General features: G+C 41.8%; 1 protein-coding gene across 1 annotated transcript; it reads right to left on the bottom strand.

The window, feature by feature from the left end:
* Positions 1–8714: 8714 nt before the first annotated feature.
* LOC129811536 (zinc finger and SCAN domain-containing protein 5B-like) lies at positions 8715–16606 on the bottom strand. The gene is made up of 2 exons (XM_055862935.1): positions 16145–16606; positions 8715–10766 (listed from the first exon to the last, which is right to left on the bottom strand). The coding sequence occupies exons 1-2, from the start codon at positions 16314–16316 to the stop codon at positions 9826–9828; spliced, it is 1113 nt and encodes a 370-aa protein (XP_055718910.1). The 5' UTR covers positions 16317–16606; the 3' UTR covers positions 8715–9825.
* Between the last annotated feature and the right edge of the window lie 7748 nt (positions 16607–24354).

Raw genomic sequence — 24354 nt, 5'->3', positions numbered from 1 at the left:
GCCAGGTACAGCAGCAAGACACCTGTGACTGTATACAAAACCGATGTGTCATCTGAGCCCTCAGACCACCAAACCAAACCCAGTAAGACAAAGATTGAAAACCCTGACCATCACTGCCCGATACATGACAAACCTCATCCTCTTAAAAAGTGTTTTGGGTTTAGATACAAAACTCTGGATGAGCGCAAATCATATCTCAAAGAGAATGGAATTTGTTTCCGATGTTGTGGGTCAACTCAGCACAGAGCTAAAGACTGTAAGGTGTCAATCAAGTGCTCTGAGTGCGACAGCGACAGACATCTTGCTGCTCTGCATCCAGGCCCAGCCCCTTCAAATACAGACACCGCTACCGCAGAGAAAGAGCATGGTGGGGAGCAAGCTGACGATGTTCTTCTATCTGTCACCTCAAAGTGTACGGAGATCTGTGGTGAGGCAGTTAATCCAAGATCATGTTCAAAAATATGCCTAGTTAAAGCTTATCCGGCTGGGAAAAGAGAGAAAGCTGTCAAAATGTATGTAGTGCTTGATGAACAGAGTAACAAATCTCTGGCCAAGACAGTTTTTCAATCTCTTCAACATCAATGACAACTCTGCTCCATACACCATGAAGACCTGTTCTGGGGTAACAGAGACTTCAGGCAGGAGAGCCGTCAACTTCATGGTGGAGTCTATAGACGGACACATGCAGCTATCTCTCCCTACTCTGATAGAGTGTGATATGATGCCAGACGATAGGACGGAGATTCCCTTCCCCGACATTGCGTATCATCCCCATCTGCAACCAGTTATGGACAAAATTCCAGCTGTGGACCCAGACGCTCCCATCCTCCTGCTCTTAGGACGAGACATCTTAAGGGTACACAAGGTACGAGAGCAAATCAATGGGCCCCACGACACTCCTTATGCACAGCGACTCGACCTCGGGTGGGTCATCGTGGGTGAGGTCTGTCTGGGAATGGCTCACCGACCAGCCAATGTTAACGTGTTCAGGACAAACATACTTCAAAATGGTCGCACATCCTATCTGAGCCCTTGCCCTGACATCATCCAGGTAAAAGAGAACGACAACAGCGTAGCTCAGAAACACATCTCTCCCTCTACAGTGCACTCGAGAGATCCGAGCACAACTGTGAACACAGACAGCCTGGGATGTTCCGTGTTCGACAAAACACAAGACGATGATAGACCAGCACCATCAGTGGAGGACAAAGCCTTTTTGGACATTATGGACAAACAGGTTTTCCAGGATGATGGAAACAACTGGGTGGCTCCACTACCCTTTCGCCCCACTCGACGTCGCCTTCCTAATAACAGGGAGCAGGCCATAAACCGTCTCACATCACTTCGCAGGACTTTAGAGAAAAAGCCTGACATGAAGCGTCATTTTATTGACTTCATGCAAAAGATGCTGGATAATGACCAAGCCGAACCTTCACCGCCACTAGAGGGAGACAAAGAATGTTGGTATCTACCCATATTTGGTGTTTACCATCCACAAAAGCCTGATCAAATAAGAGTAGTATTTGACTCCAGTGCTAAGTGTCAAGGCGTGTCACTTAACGATGTTCTGCTCAGTGGTCCAGACTTAAACAACACACTCTTGGGTGTCCTAATGCGCTTCCGCAAGGATTGCATTGCACTAACAGCAGATGTGCAACAAATGTTTTACTGTTTTGGTGTACGTGAGGATTACAGAGATTACTTAAGGTTTCTCTGGTATGAAGACAACAATCCAGATAGAAACATAACTGATGAAAGTCCATGTATTTGGGAACAGCCCTTCACCAGCCGTAGCCATCTACTGCATGAGACGAGCAGCGCTACAGGGTGAGAAGGAACACGGATCAGAACCCAAGCAATATGTAGTGAGGAACTTCTACGTCGATGATGGGCTGACATCAGTAGCTACTACAGAAGAAGCTATCAACATTCTAAGAAAAACACAAGCAATGTTGGCGGAGTCCAACACGAAACTACACAAGATTGCATCCAATAGCAAAACAGTTATGGAAGCATTCCTTATGGAGGACCGTGCAAAAGACTTAAAAGATCTGGACCTAGGAGTGGATCCTCTCCCCTTTCAACGGAGTCTGGGACTTTCCTGGAACCTGGAAACAGACAGCTTCTCATTCCAGGTGTCCCACAATGAGAAGCCTTTGACGCGGAGAGGCATCCTGTCCACAGTGAATAGTCTTTATGACCCCCTTGGGTTCGTGGCTCCAATAACAATGCAAGGTAAAGCCTTAATCAGAGAACTCTCTTCTGATCAGAGTGAGTGGGATGCCCCTCTTCCCCCAGAAAAAGAAGAGAAATGGAACATGTGGAAGGAATCTTTGATGGAGTTGGAACATATGTATATTCAGCGGACCTACATCCCAGTCTCCTTGTCTACCACTCAAAGAAGAGAGCTACACATCTTCTCGGATGCCTCTACAGTAGCCATAGGAGCGGTAACCTACCTGAGAGTTATTGACTCGGAAGGTCAATGCCATGTTGGATTTGTCATGGGGAAATCAAAATTGGCCCCTCGTCCGGCCCACACTATCCCACGCCTAGAACTGTGTGCGGCTTTGCTAGCTGTTGAGATGTATGAACTGATCAGAGACGAAATTGACATTGATGTAAATGCGGCCAAGTTCTACACAGACAGTAAGATAGTTCTCGGTTACATCCACAATGTCACCAAAAGATTCTATGTGTATGTTGCCAATAGGGTAACTCGCATCAGGAAGTCTACCCATCCAGATCAGTGGTGTTATGTAAACACTGACAGCAATCCAGCAGACCATGCAACCAGGCCTATACTTGCTGCGCTCTTAAAGTACACCCGTTGGTTCTCAGGCCCACCTTTCCTGACCCAAACAAACTCAAGTGAGCCTGAGAACATAAAATTTGACCTTGTAGAGCCTCACGCAGACAGAGAGATTCGACCAGACGTCACTGTCTTCGCCTCTAAGGTTTCTGGAGCTCTTATCGCTTTGAGAGGTTCTCAAGCTGGAAAGCTCTCAATCGAGCCACAGCACGACTCATTCATGTTGCCAGATCCTTCCATGAAGGTGCGGACAACACCAGCTGCAGAGGCTGGCATGACTGTAATAAACTATGCGGTACAAGTGAGTTGTCACAAGCCAAAACAGCAATCATTCACTGTGTGCAACATGAAGCCTTCAGAGAGGAATTGAAATGCCTTGAAAAAGGAAAAGAGTTCCCTAAACAAAGTACACTCAATGTTACTGACACAAAAGACCAGCGCTACCTCAGCCCCTTCTGGATACTTCAGCATGAACGACCTTCATGGAAAACAGTGGAAGCAAGTCCAGTGTCTCGCTGACACCTTTTGGAAAAGGTGGAGACAGGAGTACCTGACAACGCTGCAGAGACGCAGAAAATGGACAGCAGAAAAGCCAAATGTAAAAGTGGGAGACGTTGTCTTATTGAAAGACAGTCAGGCACACAGAAATGACTGGCCAGTTGGGCTTGTGGTCAAAACCTTTCCCAGTACTGACAAAAAGGTTAGGAAAGTAGAACTAAAAATTGTCAAGCAAGGAGCTGCTAAGGTGTTTCTGAGACCAATCTCAGAGATTGTTGTTCTTCTTTCTGAAGCATCCTAGAGACAAAAGATACAAATAGAAAGGACATTATTTGTTTCTTGATATGTTTTATTTCATAGTGGCACAATTTCATTATACCAGGCGGGGAGTGTGCTGCCATCCTGTTAACAGATTATTTTATTACAATGGTTAAATGGATTTTCATTGTGTTCCATGGTGTTATTTGCCCCCTAGTGGAGCTTTCTGGTACTTAGACTACGCAAACAGGAAGTAGAGAATTCGTTCTGCACGCATAGAAGCAGCTAAAAACAACGCTACGGTGCAGGTCTTTCAGTGTAGTTATTTCTTGTCACGCTTCAGCCTTGGAAAATATTTGTTTGTAAGTTCGATTCAAGCATTTAGCTAGTGATGATAATCTTGTTATTGATAGAGTTGTTTACATATCAATGTTGGTTGGTTGCATTTACTCACACAAATTGCAATGCCTTTCATGTATGCCGTTAGCTGTATTACTTTGCTCGTGCGTCATGCAAACGAATTGTAAAATATACAATACTGTAGTTTTGTTACTGATTCTAGTGTAATATACTTTGTTATTCTACATAGATGGTTGTACATTATTAGAGTAATGAAAGGAGTTAGTCAATTACCATATGAGTAACAATTAGCTATATGGTTTGGCATCATGCCAGATGCATGGTACCTTAGCCCGTGCTTTGTATTCATGCAACTTCAAATGTATAATATACAGCTACAGTATGTCGGTCTGAATTGAATACTAAAGTATATTCTTTTCTGTATTTTGCAGTTTTACAACATAAACGTTTTCAATATATTCATTCAAGAAAAGTCACGCCTTGGGAGTTTTTTGAAGACTTAGTTGTTAGCTATCTGTCTAGTTTTGCATGTCATATTCAACTGTAACCAGGTTTCCATTCAAAATGTAAAATCAGTCAAATTAATTTTGCAAGAAATAGCGTTAGAAATGCTTTTATGCGCAAATATTGATATTATAATAATCAGAGTTAAATGCGATGCAAACCATTAAACTTTTTTTTTTTTTTATTCGGTATATGTGAATTTAAAAAGATATTTTCATGTGCATTGTCATCACATACAGCCTTTTATGCACAAGTCAATTTGATGGGAACACATCTGGTGGGGAAACGCATACTGTTTTAAGCAGAAAATCTGTTGCCAATAGAATGGAAACCTAGCTTGTGTAACACTTTTGTGGAGGAGAAATAATTTAAGTATACCATCTAGTGTTCAAACATGGTTTTACAACAACATTGTTGAGGATAGGTTGTCTGTAACAGTCCCACTGATCACTAGAACATTGATCTGATGTGACAGTATTGTTTTCCTTCAGAAAGACATTCAGAAATAAAATGTTCCCACACATAGGCCTACTTAATCAATGACAGAGTTTGTTTATTTGCAAGGAGACCAACAAGCTCCTATTGAAATCAAGAATAAAAAAAATGTAAATCTAACAAATTAACATATTTCACTGTAACTTAGTGATACATGAAGCGTTGCGTTCAAGTCTTTTCATAGCATTGTATTAGAACAGCTCTCTTAAATCAATGCAGAAATGAGGGGCCTTAGCTACAGTCTGCAAAACATCATACGTCCTCTAGTTTTACAATTCTATGTAGAATTAGTAGCACTGAAGAGAAGGTATGTCTATCTTCCTCTTTCCAAAAGCTAGGTGCTTTGAGAACAGAAGGCTCTGTCTTTTCCCTCGTGGGCTCCTTCCACTCCAAGGCTATCTCTGATAAGCTACACAGGAAAATGATAAATACAGGCTAAGGAGATCTTATATATTTTGTTCTATGAGATAATCAGCTAATGTCACTTTTTGTGAATTTTCAAGCACTTACCAAGCAATCAAAAAGTATTCAGACCCCTTGACTTTTTCCACATTTTGTTATGTTACAGTCTTATTCTAAAATTAAATTGTTTCCCTCCCTCAATCTACCCCACAATGACAAGACAAAAACAGGTTTAGAAACTTTTGCAAATTTATTAAAAAGAAAAAACGCAAATATCAAATTTACACAACTGTGCAGATCCTATACTCAACTTTGTTGAAGCACCTTTGGCAGCGATTACAGCCTTGAGTCTTCTTGGTATGATGCCACAAGCTTGGCACACCTTAAGATCCTCTTAAGCTCTGTCAGTTGGATGGGGAGCATCGCTGCACAACTATGTTCGGTCGGGTTCAAGTCCGGGCTCTAGCTGGGACACAAAGACATTCAAGGACTTGTCCCAAAGCCACTCCTGCGTTGTCTTGGCTGTGTGTGTTGGGTCGTTTTCCTGTTGGAAGGTGAACCTTCACCCCAGTCTGAGGTCCTGAGCGCTCAGGGGAATGTTTTCATCAAGGATCTCTCAGTACTTTGCTCTGTTCATCTTTCTCTCAATCTTGACTAGTCTCCTAGTCCGTGCCACTGAAAAACATCCCCACGGCATGATTCTTCCACCATCATGCTTCACCGTAGGGATGGTGCCAGGTTTCCTCCAGGCGTGACACTTGGCATTCAGGCCAAAGAGTTCAATCTTGGTTTCATCAGACCAGAGAATCTTGTTTCTCATGCTCTGAGTCCTTTTAGGTGCCTTTTGGCAAACGCAAAGCGAGCTGTCATGCACCTTTTAGTGAGGAGTGGTTTCTGTCTAGCCACTCTACCATAAAGGCCTGATTGGTGGAGTGCGGCAGAGATGGTTGTCCTTCTGGAAGGTTCTCCCATCTCCACAGAGGAACCCTGGACCTCTGTCAGAGTGACCATCGGGTTCTTGGTCCCTTCCCTGACCAAGGCCCTTCTCCCCCGATTGCTCAGTTTAGCCAGGTGGCCAGCTCTAGGAAGAGTCTTGGTGGTTCAAAACTTCTTCCATTTAAGAATGATGGAAGCCACATTGTCTTTGGGGACCTTCAATGCTGCAGACATTTTTTTATACTATTCTCCAGATATGTGCCTCAACACAATCCTGTCTCAGAGCTCTACGGACAATTCCCTCGACCTCATGGCTTGGTTTTTGCTGACATACACTATCAACTGTGGGACCTTATATAGACAGGTGTGTGCCTTTCCAAATCATGTCCAATCAACAGAATTTACCACAGGTGGACTCCAAGTTGTAGAAACATCAAGGATGATCATTGGAAACCGGATGCACCTGAGCTGAATTTCGAGTCTCAAAGCAAAGGGTCTGAATACTTATGTAAATCTGTTTTTAATTTTTAATACATTTGCAAACATTTCTAAAAACCTGTTTTTGTTTTGTCATTATGGGGTGTTGTGTGTAGATTGATATTTTTTTCATCCATTTTAGAATAAGGCTGTAACATAACAAAATGTGGAAAAAGGAAAGGGGTCTGAATACTTTCTGAATGCACTGTATTAACCATTTCTGAGACTCACTAAGCTAATTCCTTTGATAAAGCAGTAGCAATACAAGCAATACAAATATATATTCAGAAACATATCCCTCTAATGCTTAGGGAAGATCTCATGTAAAGTGATATTTAGTGTTGTGGTTTCAGGTTCACCTATCTCAACTAAAGCTTGTTCTTTTAGGGTGTTGCAATAGGCCGCCAAGTGCTAACAGTCAGTATCTAGATAATGTATGTGAAATGCTTGATAGTGTATGTAATATAAACAGAGGTCTACTTTTTGGGGACCTGAATATTGACTGTTTCCATCAAGCTGTCCGCTCAAGAGGAAGCTTCTCACTGTAACCAGTGCCTGTAATCTGGTTCAGGTTATTAATCAACCTACCAGGGTGTTTACACTACAGGAACTAAACTCCGCAAAAAAAAACTTCCTTTTTTCAGGACCCTGTCTTTCAAAGATAATTAGTAAAGTCCAAATAACTTCACAGATCTTCATTGTAAAGGGTTTAAACACTGTTTCCCATGCTTGTTCAATGAACCATAAACAATTAATGAACATGCACTTGTGGAACGGTCGTTAAGACACTAACAGCTTACAGACGGTAGGCAATTAAGGTCACAGTTATGAAAACGTAGGACACAATAGAGGCCTTTCTACTGACTCTGAAAAACACCAAAAGAAAGATGCCCAGGGCCCCTCAGTGGGTTAACATCTCACTGCAAGTACTGGCAAATCTGGTGCAGTCCATGAGGAGATGATGCACTGCAGTACTTAATGCAGATGGTGGCCAGACCAGATACTGACTTTTGATTTTGACCCCCCCTTTGATCAGGAACACATTATTGCATTTCTGTTAGTCACATGTCAGTGGAACTTATTCAGTTTGTCTCAGTTGTTGAATCTTATCTTCATACAAATATTTACATGTTAAGTTTGCTGAAAATAAACGCAGTTGACAGTGAGAGGACGTTTCTTTTTTTGATGAGTTTATATAATCCACATGTAGTTATCACATTTTTACTAATATTGTAGAACTTTGTTCTAAAACTTTATCCGTACCCATTGAATGCAGTGATCTCATTATAGTGGCTATATCCAGGAAAGACAAGATTCCAAAAGCTGGGCCTAAAATAGTGTATAAGAGATCATACAAAATATTTAGCTGTGACTTATGTAGAAGTAAAAAATATTTGTTGGTCTGATGTGATTAATAAGAAGCATCCAGATGCTGCACTTGATGAATTTATGAAATTGCTTCTTTCAATTATTGATAAACATGCCACCTGTTAAGAAACTGACTGTTAAGGATTTGATAAGGAATTGAAGAACGATGGTTGAACAAGATGGGGCAAAAGGAGTGGTTAATAAGTCTGGCTGCACATCTCTTATTGAGATTTGAGAAATTATGTGACTAAACTTAAAAGAAACTTATGAAGACAAGGTCACTGATAAAAATAATGATGGAAAATAACTTGAGTACTTTAAATTAAATTATGGGCAGGAAGACATTCAACTCCATCTTCCATAAAATCAGATGGCTTATTCAACACAAAACATTTTACATTTACATTTAAGTCATTTAGCAGACGCTCTTATCCAGAGCGACTTACAAATTGGAGCATTCACCTTATGACATCCAGTGGAACAGCCACTTTACAATAGAGCATCTAGATCATTTTAAGGGGGGGGGGGGGGGGGCAGAAGGATTGCTTTATCCTAGGTATTCCTTGAAGAGGTGGGGTTTCAGGTGTCTCCGGAAGGAAAACCATTTAATGTTGCCAATTATTTTAATAATTACTTCATTGGCAAAGTGGGCAAACCTAGGCTGTAAATGCCAACCACGAACAGTTGAAAGAAAATAATGACAGAAAAGCATTGTAAGTTTGAATTTTGTAAAGTTAGTGCGGAAGAGGCGGAACAATTGTTATCGATCAATAATGACAAACCACACTGGCATTGACAACTTAGATGGAAAGCTGACCTGCCACTGTCATTAAACAAATCCAGTGTCCATGTCTGCTGATGATTCAACCCTATACGGGCCAGCAACCACAGCTAGTGAAATCACTGCAACCCTAAACAAAGAGTTGGTCAGTTTTAGAATGGGACGCCAGTAATAAACTGGTCCTGAAAATCTCAAACTAAGAGCATTGTATTTGGTACAAATCATTCCGTAAGTTCTAGACCTCAGCTGAAACTGGTAATGAATGGTTTGGCTGTTGAGCAGACTCAATTATTTGGTGTTATCTTCATATTGTAAATTGTCATGGTCAAAACATATTGATTCAATGGTTGTAAAGATGGGGAGAGGTCTCTCCGTGATCAAAAATATGCTGTTTTTTGACACCGCCATCCCCTAAGCAATAATATGCATGCTAGTCTCTCTTGGCTAAGTGTTGAGGAAAGACTGACTGCATCGCTTCTCGTTTTTATAAACAAACACCAATGTGTTCGAAATTACAAATTGTTTGCATAATCAACTTACACACAGCACTTACCCCACCAGACATATTTTCACAGTCCCCAGGTCCAGAACAAATTCAAGGAAACTTACAGTATTATACAGAGCCATGATTGCATGGAACTCCCTTCCATCTCATATAGGGCAAGTGAACAGCAAACCTGGTTTCAAAAAACAAAGCAACACCTCAGGGCACAACGCCTCTCCCCCATGTGACCTACTTGTTGCGTGTATGTACTGACATGTATGTGGAACTGAGTGCACACACACACACACACACACACACACTACATGTTAATTTTTAAGTGTGAAGTTTTTTGTCTGTATTGTCTTTTTCGTTATGTGTTGGACCCCAGTAAGACTAGCTGTCGCCACTGGCGTCGGCGAATGGCGATCCTAATAAAAAGGCATCTTTCTTCTACCTCCCTCGGGTGTGAGTTCTGAGGTGTCCCTTGATATGGCTGGACTGACTGAACCCTTTCCCACAGACAGGACAGGAGTAGGGTTTCTCCCCTGTGTGGACCCTCAGGTGGGTCTTCAGATGGGCAGACCGGTTGAAGCGTTTAGCACACACGTGGCAACGGTACGGTCTCTCTCCAGTGTGGATGCGTTGGTGCTCCCTGAACCTGCCTGAGTAGCTGAAACTCTTGCCACACACACCACAGTGGAAGGGCTTCTCCTTATTGTGAGAACACAGGTGGACCTTGAGGTAACTGGTAGAGGTGAATGACTTCCAACAGACTGTGCAGAGGATTTGCCTGTGACTAGTGTCACCGCTGTGTGGTACTGTGTGGGATAGCATGTGTGCCTCCAGTTGGGATTGCTCACAGAACACGGCTCCACACTGAGTACATGAGTGTGTCTGTGTGTCCTCTGGTCTCCTTTCTGGATCTCTCGAAACATCAGTAACACTGTCAGTGTTCTCACTCTGTGTTCTAGAACAGTCTGGATTTACTGCAGAGAGGGGCTGAGACTGAGGGGAGTCACTGGTTGGTTCTGATAGTGATACTCCATAGCCCTCTCCATCGGGTTCTGTTTTGATCTGTTCAGTTGTGTTGGTCAGTAGAGAGTACTTCTCTCTGTTCTCCACAGTTTGGGGAAGATGTGTGGGCTGAGGTGGCTCCTGATCACAGTCACTTTTCACACAGGGAGGAATGGTTATGGAGTCTTCTTTGGTATCAGCCTCCGGCCCTTGAATCTCCTCTGCCTCCCGACGAGTCCTGAGTTCACCCTGTTCCTGTTTAATCTGTGTGGGCTCTGTGACCTCCTGCCCCAGACTGGGGCTCCACTCCTGCTCACAGCGCTGTTGCCCAGGGGGAGTTTGCTGCTCTGAGACCCAAGAGAGAATGGGCTGAGGAGCTGTGGGAAAGAAGATAATTTACATCAATGAAAGTAATCACAGCTGTTGACGCTTGATTGGCAAGACCACCATTGAGTTAGCTAGCTTGTTCTGGGAATGACATAGATATGTCTCTGGCTGAATCCCATATCACCCCTTCCCCTTCCCCATCAATCCATGTGCGCATTCACACGTGCCTCTGCCATACACACAAGTGTACCAAAGCTGAGGGAGTGAAATTTATGGAGGGTGTAGTGCAGCGTTTCCCAAACTAGAGGTCGCGAAAGAAACTGACAAATTGAAATACTATCAAAAGTACTGTCAGACTGATTTGTAATAGACTGTCATATCCCCAATTTAAAAATGTAAACATTGGCCGTTGATTACATCACTCTCATTTTTCTTATACATTGTGTGGTCGCGGAAAAGTGTTGATCAAAATGGGGTCGCAGGCCAAAAAAGTTTGGGAACCCCTGGTGTAGGAGCTAATTAGACCCTCCGATAACCACCTGGATCAAGCCACGGCACTGCATTATTTGAGTGGGTTGTACCAGCGCATAGGCGGCCAGTGAGTTTGAAGTTAATAAGGGAAGCTAATTGTCACCATTAAAAATGCGCCTTTTATAATAATGCATTCCATACAACATCGCATTTGCAAACTTATGTTAGTTTGCCTGCTATTCCTAATGTGATGAAAAGATTGGATAGCCATAATTTTGGCTCATAATATAACTCAAACACAAAAAAAAGCATGGCTGACCGCGTAGAGTAGGGCACCATCGGAGAGCATTGGCCATATCCCCGATGAGCGCACACATTCACTCTATCATTGTTGGGTCTGTGCCACTTGAATGTTTATTTTTGGACAATCATTTCCTCCTCTATGGTAGATGGATGTCATTGTATTTCCCCTTCTTGTGGGCCTATTATATGAATCGGACAATGCTGTTAGCAGAGTAGGCTACCCTGAACCTTTTGTTGTATAAAATAATATTCTGCTAATGTCTCCAGTCATATAAAGCGTAGTAGAATGGCATGAAATTTGTTTATAAAAATGCCAGATTTTTTCAGTTGAAAGGAGAAGAAACGTATCTGATATAGCTTATAGACAATCCAATAATGTAGGCTATACTGTTCGCTCAATTAAGTTGAACATTTTTTATGACTAAAATACATGATGATCTTCTCTTTACAGCAATAGCCATTTGCTTTCCAAACTGTTTTCCCGGGATTGTAGGGTTGTCCCCGATTTAAAAAAAAAAAAAAAACTTTGCCGACCGAGAGTTCTGTTCTTCAACCAATCGATTGTTCAGATTTTTTTTAATCACATGCACGTGACCAATAGGGCCTGACCTATAGCATATCATAATCACATCAATAAATTGGTTATAACAAACTCTGAACACCGTAACACATCACAGCAAAATGGATGCAGAGGAGGTGACAAACTCGAAACGGGGGAATGTTCACTGGTTGCTAAGGAGGAAAAGGGGAAGTCATATGTGTGGAATAAATTTGAGTAGTTGTGGAAAATACTGGAGATCAATAAAATAAGGTAAGGAGGTGCTGTGTGCATGTGTCAAACAGGTGCTGTTAGATTACAATGTAATTTTTCTGACCGTTTGGAAACAATGAAAACAACAGTAAATAAATTCGAAGAGTACCAGAGAGTATGTAAAAAAAATACTGTTTAAGCCTTTATTACAGCAAAGACTAAAAAGAGTCGCATGCATTCGTGAATGCAATTGCCGAAATGGAGCAGTTTATTTATTGTTTATGGTAATTATTCAAGGGACGCTATATTTTGTTTTAAAGCAAAAATGCTTGATTGCATTTAAAATCATGAATGACTCGTATGCTGTGTAATGACATTAACTAATTAATGATTGATTGATACAGTACCCTATATACAGTGCATTCGGAAAGTATTCAGACCATGACTTTTTCCACATTTTGTTACGTTACAGCCTAAATCTAAAATGTATTAAATTGTATTTTTCCTCAATTTAGACACAATAGCCCATAATGACAAAGCAAAAACAGGCTTTACATTATTTTTTTTTGCAAATGTATGAAACATTTTTTTTTACCCTATTTACCTAAGTACCCTTTGCTATGAGACTCAACATTTAGCTCAGGTGCATCCTGTTTCCATTTATCATCCTTGAGATGTTTCTACAACTTCCTTGGAGTCCACCTGTGGTAAATTCAATTGATTGGACATGATTTGGAAAGGCACACACCTGTCTATATATGGTTCCACAGTTGACAGTGCATGTCAGAGCAAAAAACCAAGCCATGAGGTCGAAGGAATTGTCCTTAGAGCTCTGAGACAGGATTGTGTCAAGGCACAGATCTGGGGAAGGACACCAAAACATTTCAGCAGAATTGAAGGTGCCCAAGAACACCACCAAGACTCTTCCTAGAGCTGGCTGCCCAGCCAATCTGAGCAATCAGGGGCGAAAGACCTTGGTCAGGGAGGTGACCAAGAACACAATGGTCACTCTGACAGAGCTCCAGAGTTCCTCTGTGGGGATGGGAGACCCTTCTAGAAGGACAACCATCACTGCAGCACTCCACCAATCAGGCATTTATGGTAGTGGCCAGACGAAAGCCACTCCTCACTAAAAGGCACATGAGAGCCCGCTTGGGGTTTGTCAAAAGGCACCTAAAGACTCTCAGACCATGAGAAACAAGATTCTGTGGTCTGATGTAGACAAAATGGAACTATTTGGCCTGAATGCCAAACGTCACGTCTGGAGGAAACCTGGCACCATCCCTACGGAGCAGAGTACATAGAGATCCTTGATGAAAACCTGCACCAGAGCATGCAGTACCTCAAACCGGGGTGAAGGTTCACCTTCAAACATGACAATGATCCTAAGCACACAGCCAAGACAACGCATGAGTGGCTTCGTGACAAGTCTCTGAATGTCCTTGAGCAGCCAGAGCCCAGACGCGGTCAAACATCTCTGGAGAGACTTGAAACTAGCTGTGCATCGACGCTCTCCATCCAACCTGACAGAACTTGAGGGTCTGCAGAAAATAATGGGAGAAACTCCCCAAAAACAGGTGTGCCAAGCTTGTAGCGTCATACCCAAGAAGACTGAAGGCTGTAATCGCTGCCAAAGGGTCTGAATACTTATGTAAATGTGATATTTCCATTTTTTTTGTGCAAACATTTCTAAAAACCTGTTTTTGCTTTGTCATTATGGGGTATTGTGTGTAGATTGATGAGAAAAAAAAACTATTTAATCACTTTTAGAATAAGGCTGTAACATAACAAAAATGTGAAAAAAGTCAAGGGGTCTGAATACTTTCCAAATGCACTATATCTTGTTAAACGACAGGGGGATTTACTCATTTGAATTTCATGCATGTTTTATTATTTTAAAAGTGGAACAGGAATTCCATCATTCAAGTCACAAGTGTGTCCTGAAGTTGATGGGTTTATTGTAGTGATGTGGGGGTTAGTTCATAACCAGCAGTCCATGCTGTTATATCCGCGGTGTAGGCGGGTTTAGGGTCCTGCAATATTGTGTGGATGAAGGACGGGCTGGTTGAATGAAGAGAAAACAATACATTAAAAAAATGGTACAATTTATTCTTGCACATTGAAGTTTTTCTTTCATTCTTTTTAGGCTTTCTGGCATTAGTACGTGAGCCTATAAGATTCTGCGCAAATTAGCCTACACGCCAATCGCTAAATGTTTTTTGTGAAGGGGCAGAAAAGTTAGTTGATACACAGAGGCTAAAAAGACAATGTCTGAGTTTAATTCAATAAGAGAAAAGCTGTAAAATGAAGAGTTGAAAATAATGAGAAGGCAGGGCAAGAAAAGTAATGAAAGATTTGGTGAAGTGGTAACAGAGGTTGATAGCAGTGCTGGCTATCTTATGTGTGATGATTGTGAGGCGCTATAAAAAAAAATTGAAGTCACAAGACGAGGACATCAAACAGGCCTATGGCACATCAAGGGAACTGTAGCCTACTGTTCAGATGTTTTAAATGGAAACTGAAATCTGGACACTGACTGTTGATCTAACCTTTCACATAGCCTTAATATTAACTCCTGCGGAATTAAGCATTAATTGCAGTAAAATTATACACCAAATGTGAAATGACTCAGGAACAGGAGTGGAGAAATATGATTTATTTCTTTCAGCATCTTGAGAGAAAGTAAATGCACAGTTAGGGATGTCTGTAGAGGTGCTATTTTTATCAGCATCATGAAAGCTGATATTTCAACCACATAAAACATGCATCCAAGCCAAACTGAAATTGTATTAAAAACATGTTGTGTCATTTTCATAGCTTTCCATTTCCTTACAACCGTAAAACTGATGTCATTTTAGTGATGTTACAAAACCTGTCCCGTTTTTTGTTGAGTTATTGCATTTTCTCACCGGTGCCTAAACGTCTTTGCTCCACAAAAGAAGCAGCGATTAAAGAGAACTTTACCGACGTCAACTAGATTGAAGCATTACATCTATCAATTGATGACATTCTGGTGAGCAAGGGTTTATTTAGTCTTATAGGACAACATATAATGACAGAAGAGAAGCCGCATGTATCTAATTATAGACAGTTCACTAACACATCAAGAGCTTGGGACTATAAGGTTATATCTGCAAGATGATGATTCTGAGATAATTGGCTTTAAAAGTTCCAAATGGTGTCGGCTATTTTTATATTTTATTATTTTAAGCTTATCAACATGGATTGGGGGTATTTAGAGTACTATATAGGTAGAGACCATTGAACAGAACAAGGCTATGTCAACTCATTTTTGACAAAAATGCAGACAGAACTTTGTCCCAAGCTCTCGAATTAGCCTACCAAAATGTTGGAAATTGTAAGAAGAAACATATCTAAATTAGGCCCAAGAAATCCTGCACCCCCGTCAACAAATTGTTCCGCTGTCTCCAACTTACCATATCCGGAGAATGATTTTGTACCCTATTTGCAGATAATCGTTTTTAAAAATTCAAAAAGCAGTATTAGCAGTATGCAAATCAGGGAGCCAAATAAACGGCTCTTTTACCGACGCGATTCCCAACGTTCACCAAAAAGAGCCGTTCGTTCGCGAACGACCCATCACTAGTGGGAACTCCGCTATTTGGCGCTGATGAAAGATAAGAGCCATATGTATCGAAAGCAATGATTATTGAAGTTTCTAAACGTTAAAACACAGCGTCGGGATTTTAGTTCACGTGAGGTAGTCGTGGGCGAAGCTAATGTCTGAAACTATAGAAGGCAGAATACTGCTTAGAGTTTGAGAGTTAGGCATCCACCGTCTTTCTGCCCCACAGTCAACTACTGTAGAAAACAATGTAACTTTTCCAGCTGTTTAGCTAATTCGTGTAAATGAGAAGTACAGTAATCTAGCTAGCTACATACCCGGTAGGACCGGTGTGATCAAGTGTTGTTTCAGGTATTGGTTCTCTCTCTTTGTCCGGGCTATTTCTTCCTGATACTCGGAAATCGTGTCTCCGACCACTCCAAGTATCTCCTCGGCAGCTTGCATCAAACGCTCAGTTAGATACACATTCAGATATTGTAATTTAGTCATCGTTGGACGATTATAGGGGGCAAAATATCTTTCCCGAAATACACGCAGCTAGCTAGGGCTTGTTGTCAAACGTGAACGCTGTGCGCACGGAAGTGACGTCGGCACTCTAGTCACATTCACCATAGGAACGTCAAATTAATTGTTCGTCTCTGTCACAGTGAACAGACACAATCACACAGGAAGAATGGGACAGATTGATTATCTTCTTGGGCAGCTGCTGAATTTTCCTGTATGTGGTTACTGATAGGGGACACACACATTCCTAAGGAGTTTCTCTCTCTGAATACAATCAGTAAAGCATTCATTATTACAGTTAGTGCTTTGCAGTATAATGAGGCTTTTTTTTATTTTTTTATTAATGGATACTTAATTCATGAAGTTTATTCAAAATAACCATTACTAGTATTGATTAATCATGTCAATGGGAATGTTTTGATAACAATGCACTACGGAACATTACCTCATCCATGCAACGTTTTGCTGACACTAATTACAGTCTAATGCACAGTTTACATCGTGACGCATTTCATTACACTGTTTGTCATTATCACGGAGTCTTAGCCGCCGTTAGTGTGCTACTGCAGCCTGCATTCGGGGCGTTCGCATTGGTTCCTTCATGAACACCCCCCTCGAGCAACCCATTGGTTACAGCATGAACGCCCCCCATCTCGAGCAGAACATTTCATCAGAGTTTCATACCGTACTATCTTTGTCTTCATACTTGTGACACTTTTGAATGTGGGTCTTTCGCTCCTACCTGCCAAACACCTGCCCTCGCGTCATTAACAGAACTGCGGGAAACCAGTGCCCGACAGGCGGGGACAAAGGACACTATCACGTACAGTTGGTTAGCTATCTACTGTTGTCGCCCCTGACCCTTCTTCTGTGGGGTTTATTGGCGGCTAGCATCCAATGTTATTGTGCATTAATGCCACCTAATGTACTGGATCGCTCCTGCCTTCCGCCTGTCCTAGCTTGAAATGTACCAATAGAAGTATAACGAGGGGTTTCTGCAGATGCCACAATTGCACCCTTCTCTGCCCCGCTACTGAACGGACAACTGTAGTGTTTGTAACGCAAGGTGGAGGAGAGCCTGTCTCACTAGAGACCAGATTTATTTTGGGAGGCTGCAAAGCAGCTAGCTAGCTAAAAGCAATTTAATCAATTTTAGAATAAGGCTGTAACGTAACAAAATTTTGAAAAAGTCAAGGGGTCTGAATATTTTCCGAATGCACAGTAGCTAGCTTAAAGCTAGGCTGAAGATACTGTATCTTCAACTAAGCCTAGCTTTTAGCTAGCTAGCTGCTCTACACCCCTAGCTTGACTTGCTATAAAGTTTGAGGAACAAGTAATTCAATATTATCCACTGAAAAAATATGTATCCTGTATTGAATAATATTTGTATATTTAATGAGACAGGCTCTCCTGGGTACAGGCTCATCGCTCCACAAAAGCCGCGGCCCTTGCAGAGCAAGGGGCAACACTACTTCTAGGTTTCAGAGCGAGTGACGTAACCGTTAACTAGCTAGCCATTTCACATCCGTTACACTGGTTACAGTAAATGGAAAGAGAGGGGGCTCATTGATAGGTGTCAGTAAGAGCTGGCATTACCAGGAGACTGAGAGAGAGAGAGAGGCAGTGAGAGAGAGGAAGGTGTTGTCCAGACTGACAGTTTCAACTTGGTTTGATCACCAGACAGGAAGACAAAGAAAACCATTAAGAGCTGAACATAACAGTATGCCAGTGGAAGGGAGTAGCAGGTGCAGGTGACCCAACTGTGTTTTTTGTCTTCTATGATTTCCCAGTGTAGCCAATTCAGTTGCAGTAATTCCTTTACTGATTTGTTTTGGTAATTCTAAGCTTTAATCACTTAATAATTCATAAACCAAATTAATATCAGTAAAATCACTATAACTAATTGGTAGGTCTACCATTACTTGTTACTTCTGTAAACATTTATTATCTTCCACCCTCATGAGGGAGAGAAATTAGAAAATATAAAGATACAGTGTGTGGGTTTTTGTAATGGCAAAATTTCTTAAACTTACAGAAGGTAAACCATTTATCCAAAACTAAATTTATCCAAAACTAAAAAAAGTGTTTGCAGGGGTCTTCACGTCAACATTATTTTGATATATTTCTGATACCTTAAGTATGATAGGGCCTGGGGAATAGGGTAATTGGCAATGAAAAATTCAGAATTTTCCTTACCTAACTACAACATTTTCCGCCAAGATAGAACTGCCAAAGGGGGTGGAGTTGCAATCTACGGCAGAGAATCTGCAGAGTTCTGTCATGTTATCCAGGTCTGTGCCCAAACAGTTCGAGCTTATACTTTTCAAAATCCACCATTCCAGAAATACGTTTCTCACTGTTGCCGCTTGTTATAGACCCCCCTCAGCGGTGCCTTGGACACCATATGTGAATTGATTCCACCCCATTTGTCTTCAGAGATTGTACTGTTAGGTGACCTAAACTGGGATATGCTTAACACCCCAGCCGTTCTACAATCTAAGCGATGCCCTCAATCTCACACAAATTATCAAGGAACCTACCAGGTACAACCCTAAATCCATAAACACGGGCACTCTCATAGATATCATCCTGACCAACCTGCCCTCTAAATACACCTCTGCTGTCTACAACCAGGATCTCAGCAATCACTGCCTGAGTCCGAAATGGGTCCGCGGTCAAATGACCACCCCTCATCACTGTCAAACGCTCCCTAAGACACTTCAGCAAGCAAGCCTTTCTAATTGACCTGGCCCGGGTATCCTGGAAGGATATTGACCTCATTCCATCAGTAGCCAGCCTGGTTATTCTTTAAAAAGTGCTTTCCTCACCATCTTATATAAGCATGCCCCATTCCAAAAAATGTTGAACTAAGAACAGATATAGCCCTTGGTTCACTCCAGACTTGACTGCCCTTGACCAGAACAAAAACATCCTATGGCGTACTGTAATAGCATCAAATAGCTCCCGCGATATGCAACTTTCAGGGAAGTTAGGAACCAATATACAGTGAGGGGGAAAAGTATTTGATCCCCTGCTGATTTTGTACGTTTTCCCACTGACAAAGAAATGATCAGTCTGTAATTTTAATGGTAGGTTTATTTGAACAGTGAGAGACAGAATATCAACAAAAAAATCCAGAAAAACGCATGGCAAAAATGTTATAAATTGATTTGCATTTTAATGAGGGAAATAAGTATTTGACCCCCTGTCAATCAGAAAGATTTCTGGCTCCCAGGTGTCTTTTATACAGGTAACGAGCTGAGATTAGGAGCACACTCTTAAAGGGAGTGCTCCTAATCTCAGCTCGTTACCTGTATAAAAGACACCTGTCAACAGAAGCAATCAATCAATCAGATTCCAAACTCTCCACCATGGCCAAGACCAAACAGCTCTCCAAGGATGTCAGGTACAAGATTGTAGACCTACGCAAGGCTGGAATTGGCTACAAGACATTACAAGACCGTCACACTGTGGCATACCCTGCATGCTGCTTCAGCATTCTGTGGCACGTCATTTAATTATCCGCCATTTCTTCTGTTATTGCTAGTTTGACCACCAGAGGGCATCTTTGAGAAGCATTTGATAGTATTCCGTATTGGCATTAACAGAGAATTTTTTTGTAATAACATACTATATGGGATTGATTTTAAGAAATTTGGCTTAAATTAATTTGATTAATATTATGGTGTTTCCATTCAGAGAAAAATGGTCAGTTTGTAAATTCAGACCGTTTCGCTCTCTGAGTGCAGTAGGGTTGATTTGAGCGTTCTGGCCTAACAACCGCAGACGAGAGTGCTCTGAAATCCATGTAGATAGTAGGGGTGCGTGTTAATAGAGTTTCAATCGGTGACGTCACTTGCTCTGAGACCTGGAAGTAGTTGTTCCCCTTGCTCTGCAAGGGCCACAGCTTTTGTGGAGCGATGGGTAATCAAATCAAATATAATTTTTCACATACACATGGTTAGCAGATGTTATTGCGAGTGTAGCGAAATGCTTGTGCTTCTAGTTCCAACCATGTAGTAATATCTAACAAGTAATCTAACAATTTCACAACAAGTAACGATGCTTCGAGGGTGGCTGGTCAACAGGAAGTATTTTTGAAGACGTGCTTTACATTGAAATACAGACAGAGATGTAGTAGTCCCAGAGTTAATGATCCAAGGTCAGTTTTGCATTTCACCTCCTGATTTAAGATGACTGACCGTGTTAGGATTTTTTAAAAACAAGGCTTAATCATGCTCTCTCGTCTGCAGGTATGTTTTAATGTGAGAGGAAGCCAGTCCCGTCATCGCCACCTCACCCGCTCTTAAGATAACCTTCGGGCCAACTGGGGGCCCAAGGCTGGTTAGGAGACCCCGCAATTGTGATGAACTGAGAGAATATTAGGGTAGCACTTTAATTCATGAATCATATGCTGTCTGCCGCTGTTCTTACCTCTTTCCCTTTCTGTCTTCTACACCTCTCTCCCCACCTCGTCTTTCTTCCTCGTTTTATAATGCACACCATATGTGCATTGAAGTACAGATTGAATTTGTATTTATAATATTATAATTATAATGCATTCATGTATTTATAACACCTTGATAATGAATGAACTTCTTTCAATAAAGTGTTTCACATTCTACACACGATGAATTTAAGTATCTCATTGAAATACTATCCTGTGTTCTCAGATTAATGCAGATGAAGGGAGTTAGATATGCATTTTTTCTGTATATATGAATTACAAATCAATCATGTTTCTAGTCTATTGCATAGTTACAATGTGTAATCATTGATGTCCCAGAAGCAAGAGTGGTAAACATTGTTGAAGTGTATAATTGTAATACATACAGTACATGCAGACACAGCATCATTCAAATAATGGAGTTTGATATGACTGAAAAATAATGTCTCAGAGATTCATACCTGAACCGCACCTTTATTTGCCAAAGAAGAGTACATGATCAGTGAATATATATTCAATGTACAGGCTACAATGTGGGAATCTCATGCGTGGTAATAACTACATTACATGTGTATATAGGACTTGCATCCTTGGCACAATAAAGTTATCATATTCTACTCTATCCACAGGCTTAATTAATGCCATTCAAACTTGAAGTTGATACAACTATGATAGCTGAGGTTCATAGATTGGTATGAATATTAGTTCAGAACCTAACGTTTTAGGGTCCATACAAAGATCGGCTACAAACTGTAGCTAGCTACACATCCATAGGCATACAGTTATTTTTATCCTCCACTAACATATTCCTCTCAATTGTACATTGGCTGATTTCTTTTGATTTTCCCATGATCTCAAGCAAAGAGGCACTGAGTTTGAAGGTAATCCTGGAAATACATTGTTTCTGTATGATAGGATGGATAAAGGAATAAAGACAGACACCAATGTCAAGTTCAACAGCCTTGTTAAGCATTGTACAAATCCCTACGCTTGGAGTCTGGGGAACAGTCCAGCTAGTCGATTACCTATCAACTAGACTCCGTAACATCATCCTTTTCAATAGAAAGTGCAAACATAACGGCATAACATTGAGTTCTTAACAGTCAAGTCATAACAATTGAAAAGCATGACATTTTCTTTTTACTTTAGTGTTACGTTCCCCAGTTTCTGTGTTCTGTTTTGTATTTGAGTGTGTGTTTCAGGAGATGGCTTCCTGAAGTACTCCCCAACCAGCTGATTGGTCAACCCCAGGCTAATTGGTGATTGGAGCTGACCCCGCCCCCTCGTCAAGAAGCAGCTGACACTAATCACCATTGCCCGCAGAAGATAAAAGCCAGTGTTCTGCCCCAGGAGAGTAGGGAGAGAGAGGAGATGAAATTTGGAGTAGAGATTTGGAGATTGAGAGAGAAAAATTAGATTGTGATATAGTGTGGGTTGTGTATCAGAAAGTGTGGTATGTACTGTTGTTGTTGGTAGCAGTTTTTCTATGTCCTGTGTTTGTGAGTGTTTGTGAAATCATTAATAATTACTCTGTTTCATTTGTTCCCAGGGGGGGAAGGAGAAGGCACTTTGGGAGTGCTTAGGCAAGAGGCCCACGGGCATACATATACCCGTAGTATATTTACTGTCTAGGCACACTAGGTAAGACCTGGGCGGACCACCCCCTGTATTTTGGTTAGGGCACCAGACGGTGCTAAGTTAGGTAAGTTAAGTGGGTAGGCAGGTTAGATAGGAGAGGGGGAACTTTGATATTTACTTTCTTTGCTTTGGTTCCGTCCAGCCCCTTTTCCCCATATTACCGTGTAAGAAAATAAATCCAAGTAAATGGTAAAATCTGCTTTTGTGTCATCCTTACTCGCACCTACAGTCCATACCTCTTGCACTTCAGAGAGTTGAGTTGTAGCAGGGAGTTGCGTTCCCTCTTCTCAGAGGCGTGCGTAACATAATGGGGGCTCATCCGGGATTCCATTAAACCCACCGGACCCTGCTGCACTGAGCTCTCTGTTGTTAGTGATTGAGGTGTGATGGTAGGTTGTGAGTTTGGATGACTTGTTTAGTTTGTGTTTTCAGTAGATTGTTGTGTACAAGATGGCTGCCTCAGCCATCTCCAAGTTCATTGAAGCGCCCTCTATTGATTGTTTGGTGAGGTTTCGAAAAGTAGACCTTATAGCTATAGCTGACCATTATGGATTTGTTATCCCTGAGAAAGCCCTAAAGGCTGAGCTTTTGGTGCTAGTCAGGGAGGGATTAGTAAGAGAAAGAATTCTCTCATTGAAAGGAGAGGAGACGGGTAGACTTTCCGATGCCAAGTCGGAGGACAGGGCGGAGGAAGGGGTTGCTCGTACCCCCTTTACATTGCCTCGATTCGATCCTTTATCTTCTGCTTCAGGTCGTTCAGACGGGACCGCTAGGCTGAAGGTGAGGCTGGCCCGGTTAGAAATGGAGCAAAAAGATAAAGAGAGACAAATGCATTTTGATCTTGAAATTAGGAAAATAGAAGCCGACAAGGAGGTGAGCATCCGACAGCTAGAGCTAGATGCTGGCTCCGGTACGACTCCAAAAGCTGCTCATCATCAAGCCCACTTTGATGTAAGTAAAAATATAGCTTTAGTCCCTCCATTCCGAGAGTCGGAAGTTGATTCCTATTTCTCTGCGTTTGAGCGTGTGGCCGCTGCGCTACATTGGCCACTCGAGGTTTGGCCTCTCCTGTTGCAATGTAAATTGTCTGGGAAAGCCCAGGAAGTAGTAGCTGCTCTCTCGCTGGAAGACAGTTTACATTACGAAACAGTTAAAACTACCGTGTTGCGGGCTTATGAGTTGGTGCCTGAAGCTTATAGACAGCGCTTCAGGAACCACAAGAAACCCTCTCACCGTACTTTTGTTGAGTTTGCTAGGGACAAAGAGTCTCTGTTTAATCGATGGTGTTCCGCCAGCAAAGCTAACACATTTGCTGATATTCGGGAGTTGATGCTGTTGGAGGATTTTAAAAGCAACCTCCCTGATAGAATTGTAGTTCATTTAAATGAACAGAAAGTGGTGACATTGGCTCAGGCAGCAGTGTTGGCAGATGAGTACGCTTTGACACACAAGACTGTCTTTGGTGCACCTCGTTTTGAAGGTAGACTGATTACATCATCAGTGCCTCATTCAGGTCGTTTTTCCTCTGACAAGTCTTTTCATGAAATCCGTGAATGTTTTTACTGTCACCAAAAGGGTCACGTGATTGCGGACTGCCCAGTTTTGAAAAATAAACCTAAACAGTCCCAGTCACCATCCCCAAAAAGGAAAAGTTTGGGTTTAGTCAAGTCTTTGGCTCGTCCGTTGGTCCGAGGTATTGATTCAGCATTTGAGAAATCGGATCCTGTTTATGCTCCGTTTATTTCTGCCGGTTGTGTTTCCTTAACTGGAGAACAAGCTGATCAAAAGCCAATTAAAATCTTACGAGACACCGGGGCGGCGCAGTCAGTAATCATTACTGATGCTTTACCCTGGTCTCCTGAAACGTATTGTGGCTCACATGTTATATTACAGGGCATAGAGACAAAAACAGTACCTGTACCATTACACTGGGTCCAC

Source organism: Salvelinus fontinalis, chromosome 2 (assembly GCF_029448725.1).
Source record: "Salvelinus fontinalis isolate EN_2023a chromosome 2, ASM2944872v1, whole genome shotgun sequence".
NCBI lineage: Eukaryota > Metazoa > Chordata > Actinopteri > Salmoniformes > Salmonidae > Salvelinus > Salvelinus fontinalis.
This window is presented reverse-complemented; position numbering and strand designations above follow the sequence as displayed.